The sequence below is a fragment of the Macaca fascicularis genome, chromosome 3, assembly GCF_037993035.2.
Source record: "Macaca fascicularis isolate 582-1 chromosome 3, T2T-MFA8v1.1".
NCBI classification, from domain to species: Eukaryota; Metazoa; Chordata; class Mammalia; order Primates; family Cercopithecidae; genus Macaca; species Macaca fascicularis.
The window spans coordinates 36,236,379-36,253,871 of record NC_088377.1 but is presented as its reverse complement, the minus strand read 5'-3'; the positions used below and the strand labels follow the sequence as shown (position 1 = coordinate 36,253,871).

General features: G+C 55.4%; 1 protein-coding gene and 1 long non-coding RNA gene across 8 annotated transcripts in view; both read right to left on the bottom strand.

Annotated features, from left to right (window-relative positions):
* LOC141409821 (uncharacterized) lies at positions 1-3,232 on the bottom strand. Its single transcript, XR_012432168.1, has 2 exons — positions 1,820-3,232; positions 1-1,714 (listed from the first exon to the last, which is right to left on the bottom strand). It is a non-coding gene; the product is annotated as an uncharacterized lncRNA (long non-coding RNA).
* Positions 3,233-3,722: 490 nt separating this feature from the next.
* The window catches only part of AMZ1 (archaelysin family metallopeptidase 1), a 35,646-nt gene continuing 21,875 nt past the window's right edge, over positions 3,723-17,493 (bottom strand). For 2 of the 7 annotated variants that reach the window (XM_045389761.3, XM_065541573.2), the window contains 5 exons: positions 16,908-17,075; positions 11,062-11,190; positions 10,559-10,728; positions 9,929-10,105; positions 4,018-7,358 (listed from right to left, as the gene is read on the bottom strand). In XM_045389761.3, coding sequence (XP_045245696.2) covers positions 6,798-7,358; positions 9,929-10,105; positions 10,559-10,728; positions 11,062-11,190; positions 16,908-17,075 — 1,205 coding nt within the window. In that variant the 3' untranslated portion in view covers positions 4,018-6,797. Of the gene's footprint in view, positions 7,359-9,008; positions 9,191-9,230; positions 10,106-10,558; positions 10,729-11,061; positions 11,191-16,346; positions 16,464-16,907; positions 17,076-17,493 lie in introns of those variants that run through there. The other 5 variants (XM_045389763.3, XM_074034308.1, XM_005549034.5 and 2 more) reach the window with 4 other exon arrangements.

Below are 17,493 nucleotides of genomic sequence, written 5' to 3'. Positions count from 1 at the left end.
GGGAGTTGATAGCATTTATTAATTTTGAGAATGAAAATGTAAAATGTAAGCATTATAGAAAACCTGAGTAACACTATTTATTTTGTACATCAAAGTCGTCCATCAATCATTGCAGTATAAAATGCTCCAGGTGTGTTTCCATGTGGACTGGACTCTTAAAAATAACCGTGTCATATGATCGAGCGGTGATTAAAGCTCACGTAATTAGGGCTAAGTCGTTCCCATCGGGAGAGGCTATTGTGGGACTTGTACCTCGGGCCAAGGGATGCCCTGGGCTCTGTTGGGGCAGAGGAGGGAGCTCTGCTGGGCGCGCTCTCCTTTGCCCTCTTTAGGCATTGCTCCTGCTCGGGGGTCCGTGACAGACATCAGGTTGTACCATCAAGAGCCCCACGCGTAACTGCCTCCATGTGATGCAGGCGGGAAGGCGGCTAGAGGATGGCAGGAATGAAGAGGAGACACCCGCCTTCCGGCAGGGGCTCCCTGCAAGCCCCAGGAGGCCGCCTGGAGTTGGGTTGGCAGCCGACACAGCTGCTGCCCCCACCCTGCCCATTCGGTAAAGGTCTGGAGCCCTCACAAGGGGGCGCCCAAGAGGATGGCCACCACCCACCCAGAGGGGCACAGGTCAAATGTGGTGGAAGTTTGATCTCACTTCAGATAAAAAAAAAAAAATCGCCTGTTCTTGCAGCTTCCCTCCCTCTTTCCTTCCTGCTCTCCTGTACATCTGCCTGTGTTAAGCGACCCTGAGAAAAGCGTGTTCTCCGCCTCTTCCAACCTGGTCCATTTCCTGTGGTTTCTGTGACTCGCCTGTTCCCAGGGGCCTCCCCAAGGTGGGCAGAGCACAGGGAGAAGAAGTCGCTGAGCACCGGACGCAGCTCGGCCCTGGCCTGCCCGCTTCTCTCTGACCACAAGACCAAGCCCGGCTGCACAAGCCCCATCCTGTTAGAAGGGGCAGTGGCGCTCCTACGTGAGAAAGCGTTGGAAGAAACGGTGAAAAATTCACTGCCTTCGGCTGCTGAAAGTCTGACCGCAGGGGGCGGGACGTCGGCTTCAGACTGGTTCCCACGCTGCCCCCAGGAGCCATCAGCCGCGCTCATCACCTTTGTCCACGTGCCAGGCGAGTGGGCACCCGCAGGTGCCACCAGCGTGCAAGAGTCAGGGCTGAAAAACGCGTCCCCATTCATTCCCACCGGTCACAGACCACCAAAGGAGGCCCGTGAAATAGACTCACAAAGCTTGGTGAGGGCCCTTGAACCGAAGATGGTCTTAGACTAGCCGGGGACACACACGTGTTGGCCTTTGCTGAGAAATGACGTTTCAGTCATACTGGATCCAGAAAACCAGGCACACTGTGGCGGGCAGAGCACCCTGCCTGAGAGAGAAGATGCACACTGGGCCCATAGTCAGCAGAGCCAGAGCCCTCGGCAGCAGAGGAGCACCACGTTGGAGCCAGGTTACTCCGGGACTGGCTCGGTTTCCATGTAACGGAAGTGCGTTCAAAGCCTGGGGAGCCTCCGTGGTGGAATCTGGCGGGTGTCGTCTCTGGTTAATCTCACCAGAGCTCCGGCGCCTCCGAGAGAGGGCAGGAGGTTAGTCGGGCCTGGCTGCGGTGGACGCTCCGTGAGGGCCGTTTCTGCGCAGCCGGGGAAGGTGGGGGCCGCCATGTTTGCTCGGCTCCAGTGAAAATTTGGATTGCCTCATCATCGTCGCGGGAACACTGCAGCGGGGAGACAGACAACGCGCGGTGACCTCAGGATGCTTCTTGGAAATTGCTTTTTAAAATAAACCCCCGCCATCAGCCTGTTTTCATTTGCCTCCCTACCCAAGAAGCCGAGTTCAAAAATAAACCTCCGTTCTTCCGGGTTCTCATTCATCAAGGTGCCACTGTACGATGTCAGAAAAGGGAAGGCTCGGGCGGCCTTCTCCACCGGTGATTTGCATCTGTTTTGAACAGCGTTCGCAGGCCGCGGCTCTTCACAGTCAAGCAGGAAGCGTTTCCTAGATTACCCTGCGGTGTTTATCTTCGACGGCCTGGTGTTCCAAGAGCCATCGATTTGCTGTTTCCTTGGGTTTCCTTGAAACTGGGCACCTCTGTGTGCCGTTGTCCCCACAGGGATCACGGCTAGATTTCAGCTCTGGTGCAGCCTGCGTGCGGGGTGAGCTCCAGAGAACCGCTCCCTGGGGCCTCTCCCAGGACGGCAGCCAGGTCCCCGCGAGTCTGTCGCCCTTTCTGGAGCTGCAAAGCCGGCCTAGAGGACGGGCCCTCATTTGCTCCCAGCACACACAGGCAGGCCCAGGTCAGGTCTGAGAGCCCCATCGCGAAGCCCTGATTCTGTCTGTCTTCACAGGGATAAAAATATTCCTGTCCGGGCCTCACCCTCCTTTAATAAACAAATCAGTGAAGCCCCAGCAACCCCGGGGGTGTTTTCATTGGCACCTCACCTAAGAGTGCCGGCCACCCACCCAGGCCGCTCCCCAGAGTGGGAAGGAGCTGCCAGGGCCAGAAAGCCTCCTGGTAATCAGAACCGAGGGGCATGGGTGCTGGTGTGGGGGCTGCTCAGGAATCAGGGTGCAGGCCTCCCAAGTCCGTGCACCTTCTTAACTCTTCCTGCTCAGACCTCCAAGGTTGCTTTCCTAAGAAAGCCGCACAACAGCAGGAGAACTGAGGGTTCAAGCAAGAATAGACCGCGTCTGAACATCAACTCTTCTGCTTCTGAGGCTCCAGCCCTTCCCAGTCCCATCTTGGTGGCCGCAGCCATGCAGTGGGGATGCAGCCATCTGCCTTACAGGTCATTTCGAGACTCGAGGATGATGATGAGAAAAATTCCATTATGTAGGAGAGACCCCTTCAGAGGTGGAGTTGAGCCACCAGGGAAGGTTTGCCTGTCCAGGTGGACTTGGGCAGGGCAGCCGGTCCCTCCCTTCCAAGACCTAGCTGACCCTGCCCATTGGGTCTGCAGAACAGCTCCCTTGGCACCATATGGAGACCCTCTATGTGTGGGTGTGTCCCTGGAATGTTCTAGCCTCCCCTTTGAACTTGGTAGGATCTAAATTTGGACACCCAGCTTTATCACTCGTGCTTGACTAAGCCATTTTATGTTTAAGGCTTTTGGAGATTTCATCAGGGAAAGGTCTGAAGCAGATGTCCCATGGGACAATATGAACAGGTCGGCATCCCTCCCCCCTCACCCATGCTCTGGAAATGGGGGTGGGGGCAGAGCTCCACTCACTGTCCTGTGCCCTCAGGGTTCACACCATGGACTGGAGTCGGGATGCTGCTTCTCCCCTCTCTTCCGTCTGACAATGAGTTTGGGCTTTGGGGAGGAAGAGACAGAACATGAGATTTCGGAAAGGACTGCTGGGCTGCCTGAAGAGAGATTTGCCTCCAAGAGGGGACACTGCTCCTCACCCCTTCATCAAAGCATGGCTGTGACGTGAGAGTGTGTATTCTAGCTACTTCAGAAGGCAAGTGTCAGCTTCCCCAGCCTCATCGCACACACACAGCAATACAGATAACGTCTGTTGTGACCTGAAAATATTTTTAGCTCCATGAGGCCCCGCTGACTTGACCTGCCAAGATGGGTGAGGCTCTCAGAAGAGAGGTCATCGTCAAGCTGGAAGACCCATCCTTGTGAATTCAGGGGCTTCTGACAGATAAGGAGACGAGAAAGCAATTAAGTGGACTCTGTACATTTTTTTAAAACTGAAAGAACCATGGCCCTGTGTTTCTTGGAAACCATCATCTCTAAATTTAATCTCAGTTCAACTTTTGCAGTGCTTAAGGAGTTTAGAAAGATTCGTGAGCTGTGACCTTCCTCGAGAAGGCAGCCCTCATTATCTCTCTGCTGCCTTAGCATCCTTCCTGCTGACTGTCCCAAGTTACCCTTCACCGCAGCACAGACAGAACCTGGGGCTAGCACAGGGGAGAGGAGGGAAACCAATTTCTCTTCCTCAAAGTTGCATTTCAAAACCGTCCTCCCAACAGCTGTCTTAAAAAATGTCACTCACATCTGCAAAGGCTGTGGATAAAAGGGGTTTTTTTAGTGGTTTGCTCCTGCCTTCAAAATGCTTTTTTGGGACATGCATCACAGTTGAGGGTCAAAGGACATGGGTACAGAGAGACAGTGCGGAGGCTTTGGCCATAACCCCAACGCACTCCCACCCTCAGCCTGAGCCAGGCTGTTCTATTTTTATCACCTCTGTTTAATCTCATCACTCCAGCCGTTAACCTTTTGCGGAAGATGAAATCGGAAAACAGGTCAGGTCGTCTAGCAGGTGCACCAGCCAAATCCCCACAGCGAATGCCGAGTGGGGCTGACTGTTCATGAATGGCCACAGCGATATTCTGTTGCCTCACATTCCCTGCCACAGCCTCTCCCCGTGAACCTGGGGTGGGTTCCTTGTCACTGCCTCAGTAGAGTGCAGGAAAGGTGACACTCTGTGACGTGAGGCCGAGTTATGAAACACCACAGAGCTTCCATCCGTCCCTCAGAATGTCCACCTTAGGAGGGCAACCGCCATATTGTGAGGAAGCCCAGGTCACTTTCTGAAAGGCCTGGCTCTTCGTCTCCCCTCTTCGTTCTGTCACAGTTACCTCCCAGGTCACTGTCATGCCCCTTAGAAGCTATGCAAAAGAGAGGGGTATGGATGAAGGTCCTAATGCTACTTCTGAGCTGCATCTTTGCTTCTCTGAAGTCAACACCTACTTGTCCCTTTGCATTTTCTGAGACTGGGACCAGGAGCCTGCTGTCTGGCTCTGGCTGTCTGCCCTGCTTGTCCGGCTTCCTCACAATATGGCAGCTGCCTTCCTAAGAAGATGCCTCTCCTCCATGGAGAGCCTCACGTGGGCAGGAACCAAGGCCTGACATTCCCAGCCAGCTTCCTCTTGGCAGCCACGTGAACAAACCCTCCAGTTGAACCACAGAGGCAAACCGTCTCCACCAAGCTCTGCCCAAGTTACAGATTCATGAGCTAGACTGTTGTGATTTAAGCCACTAAGTCTTGGGTGGTTTGTTTGCAGCAACAGCCACCAGGCTCCAGCTTTCACCTTCTGTTACTGCAGTGCGCTCGGCCGGCACCTTCCATTGGCCACTTTCTGAAAGGCCTGGCTCTTCATCTTCCCTCCCAGGTCAGTGTCATGCCTCTTTGAAGCTATGCAAAAGAGAACAGGACGGATGAAGATCCTAATGCCACTTTTGAGCTGCATCTTTGCTTCTCTGAAGTCAACACGTACTAGTCGTTTTGCATTTTCTGGGACCTGCAGTCGGCCTCCACCAATGTCAGATTCACAAGGAAGCCTCAGTCCCCTCCCCTGCATAGCCCTTCCAGTTTTAGTTTTATATTTTGGATTGTTTTTCTTAGAAGCCCTCCATAACCATATGAGCCACCCACCCACAAAAGGTCCAAGCTGCCCTGTTCTTGCCTCTTTCCAGATGAGAGAGCGTGAGCGGTGACCCCGCCCTCGTCGCTCCGAAGGGATTCCGCTGTCAGAACCGGAAGTCTCTGTCCCTGGGACTCTCCACTGCAGGCTGAGGGGGACGTTTGACAATAAAAGGGTCAATTCATCAGGAAGACACAACAATCAAATGTGCATGGACATAAAGGAGCTTCAAAATGCAGGAAGCAAAATTCGGCAAAATTGAAGGGAGACAGATAAAATGCCCAGCCATAGCAATAACACCCCTCTCTCAGCAACTGATCGAACTAGACCAAAAAAAAAAAAAAAGATCATCTGATCACCACCTCCACCTACTTGGTGGTACTGACAGTGCAGCCGCCTTTGCCAAGAAACTGTCCCAAAAACATCACCGCAGTTTATTTTCCCCACAGTGAGCAGCAGCTGCCTCAGGAATAAGGGGGCCTCTGCCCTCAGTGCATGTCAGACACCCTCAACTCCTGCAGCCTCTGTCAGAAGAGATGGCAAACCCCAGAACTTGCATGGAGAGCCCCGGTGAAGCCCGTCAGGATCAGAATGCTACTAGCGCCACAGAACTGGGCACTTTGTGTATGCATGGGGTTGACGCTTGAAATAGAGGCAAAACCCCGTCGCTTCCCCTTTGTGGAGGAGACTTAGCCTTGGAAGCTGGGTTGCAGCGTGGAACCCGTGTGCCCCCAGGGTCACTCCTCATCTGAGCTGGCCTCTCCAGCTCTGGCTATAAATAACTAAAGGGCAGGCCTGCAGCCTGGAAGGAGACAGGACGCACGCTGCTTCCTTCTGCCTCTGTGGGCGAGGGGGCTCTGTCCCAACCCCAGCACAGTCCGGGTTGTACTCCATGAGAAGTGTCCAGGAGCAGAGAGACCTCTCCATGTGTGCAGGCCCCTGGGAGCAGCTGGCTGGGACACAGGAGTTGAAGGAGGCGCCTGAAGACAAGTGGTCCGTGGCTTTTCCAAATAACCTTTCCTTTTTATTCCTGAGACAGTCTTGCTGTGGTGCCCAGACTGCAGTACAGTGGCATGATCACATCTTGCTGCAGCCTCGACCTCCTAGGCTCAAGCAATCCTCCCACCTCAGCCTCCTGAATATCTGGGACCACAGGCATGAACCACTGCATCCAGCTCATTTTTAAATTTTTCTTTTGTAGAGGCAGAGCCTCACCATGTTACCCAATCTGGTCTCAAACTCCTGGCCTCAGGCGATCCCCCCGCCTTGGCCTCCCAAAGGGATGGGATGACAGGCCTGAGCTACCACCCAGCCAGGCCCTTCCTCTTAATCCCTGGCAGGTCAGTAGTGGCCTCAGCTACTGGACAGCGCTGGCCAGCCAGCATCCTAGGGAAGGAGACGCAGGGCAGCCCCTGCTGTGCTAACTCTCTTCCCCATCCCAGGGGCAGGGGGCCGACTCTGCTCTGGAGAGTTTTCGGGCACTCAGCTTCCTCCTCAGGGAGAAGAACTTGTCCCCCAGGACCTTGCGCAGCCCCACACTGTCATTGCTGCTGGGTGGGTCCTGCCTGATGGCCGGGAGCTGGCCCGTGAACATCTCCCAGCGGTCGAGGGCATCCACGGCTCTGTCCACCTGTGCCAGCTCCTCCTCCGCCACTTCCCGCTGCAGGGCCTGGATGCACATGGCCAGCCACCGTTCATGCTCCTTGATAGCCTCCTCAGGGCCCCCAACTGCCGGCGGAGCCTCTGAGGCCACCAGGGAGCTCAGCCCTTCCTCTGGCTCCACCTCTGGCCCCGAGGAGAAGGCGTGACTGCAGGCTTCAGGGGTGAGGGGCTCGGACACGCTGGTGCCGGGCTCCGAGTCACTCTCGCAGCACATGCCCGAGTCAGCGCTGGCGGGCGGGGTGTCCTCCCACACCGACGGCTCCCCCGCCTCCTGGCTGGGCCATGTCCCCGCCACCGCCTGAGTCCAGGTGTAGAGTCTCTAAGAGGGAGAAACACAGGCTGAGTTTGCTCCCTGCCAGCCCTCGTCTAGCCAGGGAACTGCCAGGAGACCCAGCTCCTTACCTAAGGGGACCCCACCGTCCTCAGTTACCCAGGGGCAGGAGTCAGGCTGGTGGCGTGAGGGCTCTTCTGACCAGCAGCCTTTGAGGACTCACGTCCAGGCTGTGCCGGAGTCGGAGGTACCCACCCCCAAGAGCCCACCATTCAGGAACTTCATAAGCTACTTGTTATCCACAGTTAAAGAATAGAGCACTTACAGTTTGTTTTTTTTGAGATAGTGTCTCACTCTGTCACCCAGGCTGGAGTGTAGTGCTGTGACCTCGGCTTACTGCAACCTCCACCTCCCAGGTTCAAGCAATTCTCCTGCCTCAGCCTCCTGAGTAATGGAGATTACAGGTTCCCACCACCACACCCGGCTATTTTTTATAGTTGGCCAGGCTAGTCTCAAACTCCTGACCTCAGGTGACCCACCCACCTCAGCCTCCCAAAGTGCTGGGATTACAGGCGTGAGCCACAACGCGCGCCCAGAAAGTATACATAATTAAATAAAATTTTAAATTTTAAAGCAAAGGTCCGGGCATGGTGACTCACGTTTGTAATCCCAGCACAGGGAGGCAGAGGCAGGAGGATCACTTGAACCCAGGAGTTCAAGACCAGCCTGGGCAACATAGTGAGATGACAAGGGGAAAAAATAGAAAAAAAAGCAAAAGGAATACTTGAAACTCACTTCCTAAATGTTTTCTACATCTCACTCTTACCTCTGCTCTCAAGGTTATTCTCCTCTCCTGCATCTGTACAGGGGACATGCAGTTTAACAAGCCCCCACTGCACACCTCTTCCCAACTCAGCACTCACTGATATCCCATTGGGACCTGACATCAGCCATAGTGGGACTGTTTACACCACAGGAAGTGGCAGAGACCACAAGTCCGGTTTTCTTTGAGAACATTCCACTGATTGCTTTCAATGGACAGCAGTGACCTTTTCTGGCCAGGCCCTTGGTTGGCTCTCCAGCACCAGCCAGAGCCCTGGGACAGCAGGTGACCTCACATCCGCACCGCTCCCCTCCCTACAACAGCAAGGAGGGCCAGGCTACCCTGGAGTGCCTTTGCCTTGGCGCTTTTCCCTCCACAGCCACGGGCGATGGTGCTCGTGGAAGAGAGAGCTCTGGGCAGAAGGAGGAGCTACACCCTCCAGCTCCAATCCAGGCTATGCCAGGTCAGCACGTGTAGGGAGGGGCACACACGTTATAAAAGTTCATGTCAGATGGTTGCACAAGACCCCAAGTGAAGGCATCAAATGAGAGCTCTCAACCCTTTCTGCAGACCAAGCTGCCCTTCTGCCTGTTACACAGCCTCTCCAGGGTACTAAGAGCTGCCCCTCGATAGGGCACAGCTGGCAGCAGCAACCTTTACAAGGCGTCATCAGGTGCCAACCAGCCATCATGCCACCTGCACCCTCAGGAGATGCTCCTACCCTCAGCCGTGGCTGCGCCTGGGCTCCCCCCAAGTCATAGGCTCCTCTCAGCCTTCCACTTGGGAAGGCTGCTTCCTCTGTGCCCCCTTCACCTTCCCTTTACTGCCAGAGTCTTCGAAGAAGATCCCTACAGAGAGATTCCAGCACTGTGAGCTGGAAATGCCCCAGCCTCTAGTTCAGCAGTGTCACCCAGGAGCCCTGCGCGTACCGCTCCTCACTCTGCCCCAGAAGGAAGGCGGGCGCGGCCGGGCCCTGCAGGGGGTTCTGACAAGCTGAGTCTGGGAACTACACTCCCACCTGCTTCCACGGCCTGGACCCAGCACCGGACACTCCCACCTGCCTCCCACGGCCTGGATCCAGTACCGGACACTCCCACCTGCCTCCACGGCCTGGAACCAGCACCAAAAGGAGGAGGATGCAGGGGCTTCCCAGCGCAGTTTCATTGACTGCTCTTGTGCTTGTGCACAGTGCGCACCTGATAACTGGTTTTCATCCAAAGGTGGGTTTAAAGAAAAATTACCACCACCTGCCTTTGCACTCAGAACTCAGAGTACAACTTCCGAGCCTGCAAACAAATCTTCCCTCATGAATACAGACAAGCCATTTGCTCAGCAGCCCCACCCCGGGTGACAGCAGAGGGAGTTAGGAATGGAGGCCGCCTCCAACACAGCCTTGTTCTGTCAGCTCCCACCTCCTCCCGAGGAGCCTGTGCCTCCTCTGAGCAGCAGTGACCCAAGTGTTGGTGACGGGAAAGAAAAGAGCAAGTTACCCTGGGAAGACCATGCCACCCGCCGGCTGCACCAGGAAGGCCCCATGCCGCTGCAACCTCCTGGCCGCAGCCGCCACATGCGGGCACTGGCAGGACTCGACCTACCACCGCCGGTGAGATCCGGATGGAGCTCAACCCCAATGCAGGTCCCGGGGCTCTGCACTGCCTGGAACCCGGCAGTTTGACAAAGCGTGTGCGCAGTCCTCGTGCCCTGCGTGGTCTCCAGGTGGCGCTCGCGGGGCCTCCAGAGCACAGGTCCCAGCAGCTGGGCAGCGCAACTCGGGCAGCGCAACTCGGCAACTCACCTGGTACCTCTCGATGAGCCTGAAGCCCAGGATGTGCTGCAGCTTTCGCAGACAGATGGGACAGAGGTCCAGGGGCCGCCGCAGGGCCTCATCCAGGCTGAGCGCACCCTGCATGAGGCAGCGGAGCCAGCGGCAGTTCCCCAGACCCAGAAGGTGGCAGAGCTCGTGGCACGTGACCTGGGGGGAAGGCCACCAAGCACCTTGCCTCACCGCCTTGCCCCCGTATCCGGCAGATCCCCAGGCAGCCCCAGCAGGGCCAAAATGAGGACCTGGGTGAGGCTGGATGGCCTGGAAGTGGTCCGGGCGCCCTCCCCCTGCCCCAGGCGGCATAGGCGTCAGTCCGCATCTCTGGCAGGGCTGCATTCAGGGCCCCAGGGGAAAGGTGAGTCAGGATGCACCGCCCTGGGGAGGCCACACAGGATCGGGGCTTGGGGCTCTAATCCCTACCCTGCTTCTTCATAGCTGTGTGGCCTTGGTTTCCTCATTCCGTGAAGTTAGGGGTCCACCCGCTTCACAGTGAGGATGGGGCGGTGTAACGGACTGAGGCAGCGCAGGCTCAGCCAGCACGCTCCCGTCCCCTCTTCCAGCACCCTCCCGTCCCCTCTTCCCAGTCCCAGAGCCCCCACCCACCTTGCAGCACTGAACCATCCCCAGGGCACTGAAGCACAGGGCCCAGCCTCTGTCCTGCAGGGGGGCCTCAGGGCCATCTGCTGCTGTCTCCACCAAGGCTGGATCAGGGGCGCTGGGCCCCGACTTTGGGAATTCCCGCGAGAACCGGGCGAAGCTGCAGACGCCCACTTCTGGAGAGAGATGGTGAGAAGGGCACGCTCAGGGGTCAGCCTTGGCTCTAGGGGGCCCACCATCAAACCCACCTCATGCTCTCGTGTAAGCCGGCCATGGCCTAACAATACTTAGGTCCTGGGAGGCCCTGTCCTGCCCACATGAAGATGGGCCCTGGGGCAGAGGCCACGGCTGAGGAACAGCCCCTACGCCACCCCTCAGGAGGAGCTGGAAGGGACCGCCTATTCCCATGTGTGGGTGTTCACTTCCACCACGAGGGTGCCCTGCAGCCCCGGGGGCCACGGCCCCATGCTAGGCTGCCCCCAGGCAGAGCTGCCAGGGCCCCGGCTCACCGTGCCCTGGAAGGAACTTGCTGAAGGTGAAGCTCCAGGCCTCGTGGGGGTACAGGTCGGACAGCGTGAGGCCCAGCACACACAGCGCGTCCCCTGGCTTGTTGTTCTTCAAGAAGGACAGGATGCCGTCTGCGGGGAGAGGGCCAGGGGATGGGGTCAGGAGGCAGCCAGGGACCCCTATCTACCGAGCTCAGGCTGGCACACCCTGTCATCCTCTTCCTCTGCCTGGGCCCCTTCCCAAGTCAGGTGTGGGCCACCTGCGTTTGGTCTGACCTGAAGGCACACAGTACTGCATGATGGGGAGTGAGGGCCAGGGCCATTGGAGATCAGGACAGGGTAAGTCTGAGAGGCCATGGACAGCCCAGTGGGGGCGCTGGAGAGACAGCCCAGCCGACAAGACTGGCGCTTGCAGCCCCAGGAAGGAGAAGCTGCCCCAGCAGCTGAGCGACAGCCCCAGAGATGTCCACATCCCAGCCCTGGGACCCGGGAGTCCCCACAGCAAAAGGGACTGCAGATGATTAAAGATCATGAATGGGGGAGGCAGTATTCTGCATCAGCCAGGTGAGCCTGATGCCATCACAAGAACCCTCGCTAAGGCCGGGCGTATTGGCTCACACCTGTGACCCCAGCGCTTCCGGAGGCCAAGGTGGGTGGATCACCTGAGGTCAGGAGTTTGAGACCAGCCTGGCCAACGTGACAAAACCCCATCCCTACTAAAAATATAAAATGAGCTGGGCATGGTGGTGCATGCCTGTAATCGCAACAACTCAGGAGACTGAGACAGGAGAATCACTTGAACCCAGGAGGTAGAGGTGGCAATGAGCTGAGATCGCACCACTGTGCTCCAGCCTGGGCAACAGAGCGAGACTCCATCTTAAAATTGAAAAAAAAAAAAACCCCTTCGTTAGAGGCAGCAGGGGGTCTGAGTGAGAGCACAGGGCCTGAGGGTGCTGCAGGGCTGGCTCGGAGGAAGGGCTGTGAGCCAAGGATGCGAGTGCCTCTAAAAGCTGGAAAGGGCTAGAAATGGATTCTCCCCGGAACCTCCGGAAGGAACCAGCCCAGCCGACCCTTGACTTTAGCCCAGAGAGGCTCCTGACCTGCAGAGCTGTAAGACCACAGTGGGTCATCCAAGCTAGCAAGTTGTATAACTTGTTAGCATGGTTCCCAGGAGCGTGAGTGTGGACAGATACAGGAGAGGCCCAGCGGCTGAACCTGGGCGCGATGACGTCAAAGCCGGGAAACCAGGAGCCCAAGGAGGGAAGGATGGAGGCAGAGCAGCCACTGCGGGCCCAGGAAACCTGGAGAGGGTCTCAGAGTTACTGCAGAGAGGAGGGTTTGGGGCATAGAGGCATGCGGGGGAGAAAAGTGTTTTCCAAGGAGTTCTACCATTAAAAGGAACAGATTGCCAAGGAGGTGTGTGTGTGTGTGTTTTGAGACGGAGTCTCACTCTGTTGCCCAGGCTGCAGTGCAATGGCGCAATCTTAGCTCACTGCAACCTCCGCCTCCTGAGTTCAAGTGATTCTCCTGCCTCAGCCTCCTGAGTAGGGGGGATTACAGGTGCGCGCCACCACACCCTGCTAATTTTTGTATTTTTAGTAGAGATGGGGTTTGTCATGTTGGTCAGGCTGGTCTCAAATTCCTGACTTCGTGATCCATCTGCCTCACTTCCCAAAGTGCTGGGATTACAGGTGTGAGCCACCGCACCCGGCCCTGTGTTTCTGAGACAACATCCCACTCTGTCACCCAGGCTGGAGCGCAGTGACACAATCACAACTCACACTGCAGTCTTGACCTCCTGGGCTCAAGCGATCTTCCTGCCTCAGACTCCTGAGCAGCTGGGATGACAGGCATGAGCCACTGCGCCCCACCCAAAAAGGTTTAAATTATGAGTTTTCGGTTTAAATTATGAATTTTTTACATGGCCTTTCGTATTAACTTTTCAATTCCGATATGTATTTTCCATTTACTGCACATCTCATTTCAGACCAGCTACATTTTTTGTGTTCAGAGCCACAGGGGGCCAGTGGCTACTATCTTGGACAATGCGGGTCTAGGGTATGACCTTGGGAAATGAGTGACGGGTCTTGGAGGAGAGGCCAAGGAACTTTTGCTAACAAGGTGATGATGATTGATTGACAATGCCAACAAGGTGATGATGACAGTGATGATTGTTGTTAACCAAGTTATGTCCCCCCAAAAGATGGGTGGAAGTCCTAACCCCCAGGACCTATCATTGTTTGGAAACAGGATCTGTGCGGATATAATCTAGTTAAGATGAGGTCATTAAAGAGACCCAATGACTGGAGTCTTAGAAGAGACTCAGAGGCACATGGTGTAAAACTCACATGAAGTCAAAGGCCGAGATTGGAGTTGTACAGCTGCAAGCCACGGAGGGCCGAGCATTGCCAGCAGCCTCCAGAATCTGGAGGCAGCCAGGGAGGACCCTCCACAGAGCCTTCTGAGGCCGCATGGCTCTGCCAAAACTTTGGTTTCAGAACCGCGGTCTCCAGCAATGTGAGACAAGAAATGTCCCTAAGCCACCCCAGTTTGTGGTACTTTGTTACGGCAGTCCCAGGAACCCAATACAGTGATCCAAAGCATGCTACTCTCTGGGCAAGATGGCAGGACCCCATCTCTACAACAATACAAATAGCCAGGTGTGGTGGCACGTGCCTGTGGTCCCAGCTACTCGGGAGGCTGAGGCGGGAGGATCGTGTAAGCCCAGGAGTTCAAGGCTGAGGTGGGAGGATCGCGTAAACCCAGGAGTTCAAGGCTGCAGGGAGCTATGATTGCACCACTGCGTTTGAGCCTGGGCGACAAAGCAAGACCCCATCTCTAAAAAACAACAAAGAAAAATTAAAAACCAGGCTGAGTTGACCATACAAATGCAACCCGGCATACCCTCTGAGTTCCACCTGCTTTTGAACCTTCCTGGGTGCATATCCTTTCCCCCCAGTTTTTTTCCCCAAGGGGCTCCCCTGTGCACCTTCTGAAGTGCGGGGCTGGGGGAAACAGCAGTTCGTTCACTAAGCGGAGCAGGTAAAAAGCCCTGCAGTGACCCTTGTGGGACTCACGGCTATCTCTGAGCTGCCACAGTCCTGTCACAGACAGGACGGAGGCCGTAACAGGTGAGGTGCACTGCATACAGCGTGAGGGAGGTGGAGAGAGCTGAGGTTGCAGAGGCCAAGCCTGAGAGGCCCAGGGTCCCCAGCTCTGTTTTAGGGCCAGGGCCAAGGTAGGCCACACTGCCCCCAGACCTCACTCTAGGACCTCAGGGGTGGGGGAAGCCCATGGAGTGTCGGCTGCACCCAGAAAGCAGGCTGGGACACAGAAAAGAAACGTACCACTCAGGCGATGGCACCCCAGCCCAGCCAGGGGATCCCTGTCAACCCCCAAATCTCAACAGTCTGCTCCCTGTAATGGTACACTAGGGAATTTAGACAACCCTCCTGCCAAAAGATGGTCAGACAGGCAGAGAGAATGACAACAGCTGCTTCAAACACCCAAGATGGGGAGGAGTGGGTTACGGAGGAAGCCTCGGCAGCGGTACGGGGTAGACAGCTGCCCTTTATATGACGACGGTGATGGCTACGTGATGTACACATCTGTCAAGACTTCCGAACTGTACACTAAAAAGGATGAATTTTACTATCTAAATTACACCTCAACAACCAATGAGAAAAACGGGGAGGATTCGAGCTCAAACAGATGAAGCTGGACTGTTTCTGGGGTGGGGGAATGGACAGAATGACCCCTAATGACATGCCTTCTACCCTGGGAGGGATGCAGAGCCCTGGGGACCATCAGAATGACCCAGACAAGCTTCATGTCTTTGTCCCACAGTCAGCCCTTTGGTGCCCTGGCAGAAGGAAAAGAAAATCCTCTGTGGTGAAAAACATCAGCCTGGGCCAAAAATTCTCAAAGTTAAACTAATTTTTCCAATAAGATGCCTAACTAACAATCGAAAATAAGGCACAATGAGGCAGGATAACTGAGACAAAATTAGCAGAAATAACAAATACAGGCACACGGGCACTCCAGATTAGTGCAATCATCGGACAGACTGTCAAAAGCAACTATGTTCATGGACATCAATGCTGAACTTAAAGAAACGTCAGAGGCAGCTGAGACCCATAAAAACAGGACACTGCTAATTTGAAAAAGAATCCACTAGAAACTACAGAACTCACAAACATGACAACTGAAATTAGGAACACAATATACGGGGGGTTTGTTGATTTTTTTTTAGATGATGGGGTCTTGCTCTGTCTCCAGGATAGAGGACAGTACAGTAGCTCACTGCAGTTTCAAACTCTCAGCCTCCCAAGTAGCTGGGACTATAGGTATATGCCACCACTGCCGGCTATTTTTATATTTTTTGCACAGACAGGGTCTGGCTTAGTTGCCCAGGCTGGTCTTGAACACCTGCCATCAAGCTATCCTCCCACCTCAGCCTCCCAAAGTACTGGGATTGCAGGTGTGAGCCACCATGTCCAGCCTCAATATATGGGTTTAAGAGTACCTTAGATGAGACCAGGTGTGGTGGCTCACACCTGTAATCCCAGCACTTTGGGAGGCCAAGGCAGGCGGATCACGAGGTCAGGAGATCGAGACCATCCTGGCTAACAGTGAAACCCCATCTCTACTGAAAATATAAAAAAATTAGCCAGGCGTGGTGGCAGGTGCCTGTAGTCCCAGCTACTCGGGAGGCTGAGGCAGGAGAGTGGCATGAACCCGGGAGGCGGAGCTTGCAGTGAGCCAAGATCATGCCACTGCACTCCAGCCTGGGCAACAGAGTGAGACTCTGCCTCAAAACAAACAAACAAACAAACAAACAAAACCTTCGATGTGACTCCAGAGAGAGTTAGTAAGCCGAAGGATGAGAATAAATTCAGATTAAAGCATGAATGATCAAAAAAGATATAGAGAAGAGAGTAAGATGGATTAATATACATTCAACTGGAGTCATAAGAGAAGAGAATGGGGCAGAGGTGATAATCGACAAAAGAAGCAATGGCTGAGAGTATCCCAGAACTGATGAAAGCTGTCCATCCACTCATTCCGGCCCCTTTAGAGGCCCTCCCTAAACTTGAACCTAGGTTTCCTATCCACCAAAGAGCCCTCACTTCACCTCTGCTTCTCAACCCAGCCTCACTCTCTCCAATCACCAGCAACCCGCAGGGAAGGGGCTAGGGCTTGAGGGTTAGGGGTCTTCTAGGCACATGTCAAGTACTATGCAAAGATGGAAGGTTGGAGTCATGCCAAGTGGCCTTAGAAGTGCTCACTTCAAGCCAGCGATGGTGGCTCACGGCTGTCATCCCAGCACTTGGAGGCTGAGGTGGGCGGATCACTTGAGGTCAGGAGTTCAAGACCAGTCTGGCCAACACGGTAAGATCCCGTCTCTATTAAAAATACAGAAATTAGCCGGATGTGGTGGCATGCGCCTACAGTCCCAGCTACTCAAAAGGCTAAGGCAGGAGAATCGCTTGAACTCAGGAGGTTGCAGTGAGCCAAGATTCGCACCACTGCACTCCAGCCTGGGCGATAGAGCAAGACTCCATCTCAAAAAAAAAAAAAAAAAAAAAAAAAAGAAGGGCTCGCTTCTCCTGCTCTGCGTGCTCTGGCGTTTTCCCGTGGGCACTGGCTGTATGGCCAGGTCCCCGGACACTCCTGGGTGGAAGAAGGAACTCCCTGTTTCAGTGCTGCTTCCCACACACCTAGGAAATGGACATTTCCCACCAAAAAGGAAGAAAAGATTCCTTTCCTCTCCTGGGCTCCTTCCTCCCACCTCTTCCTTCTGGAAAGGGGCTGCCTTGGCATGAGCCGTGGCTGCCGTCCTCACTCACCTGTGTGGAGCTGGAGCCTGTCAGAGTCCCGGCTGGGGCGCGAGGAGCAGCGGATGGACGCGGCCGCCACCGAGGGTAGGCACTTGACACGCAGGCCCAGGAAGAAGGCCTCGGTGCAGCTGCACAGCTGGCGCAGCAGGGAGCTTCCCACTGGCTCCTCGCTCAGATCTGGTGGGAGAGCAGCGCCATCAGCCCTGCGGCACCCCTGCCCGCCTGGGACCCTCTCCCCGGGAATCGCCTGTGGACACCGGCCAGCTGGGTGAACAAGGCCAATGTGGACCTACCCTGACAGCAAGCAGAGCATCGGGCTTAGAAAGAAGATGGAAAGCATGACTTTTTCAAAAGGGCAAACACCGAGGGACATAGAGGAAAGATTCGTGCACAGATGAAAGGACAGCAGTGACAATTGCATGTGAGCTCAGGGTGGGAGCAGGCAGGGCCTCACCAGGGACAGGGACTTCAGGGGTTAGCATCAGGCACTGCAGCTGAGCAGGCAGCACACAGAGCCGGGCTGCCTGGCTGCAAAATGCCAGCCTGGCTGGGGCAGACAGCAGGACACAAGGGTGCAGGTCAAGGCTGGGGAGGC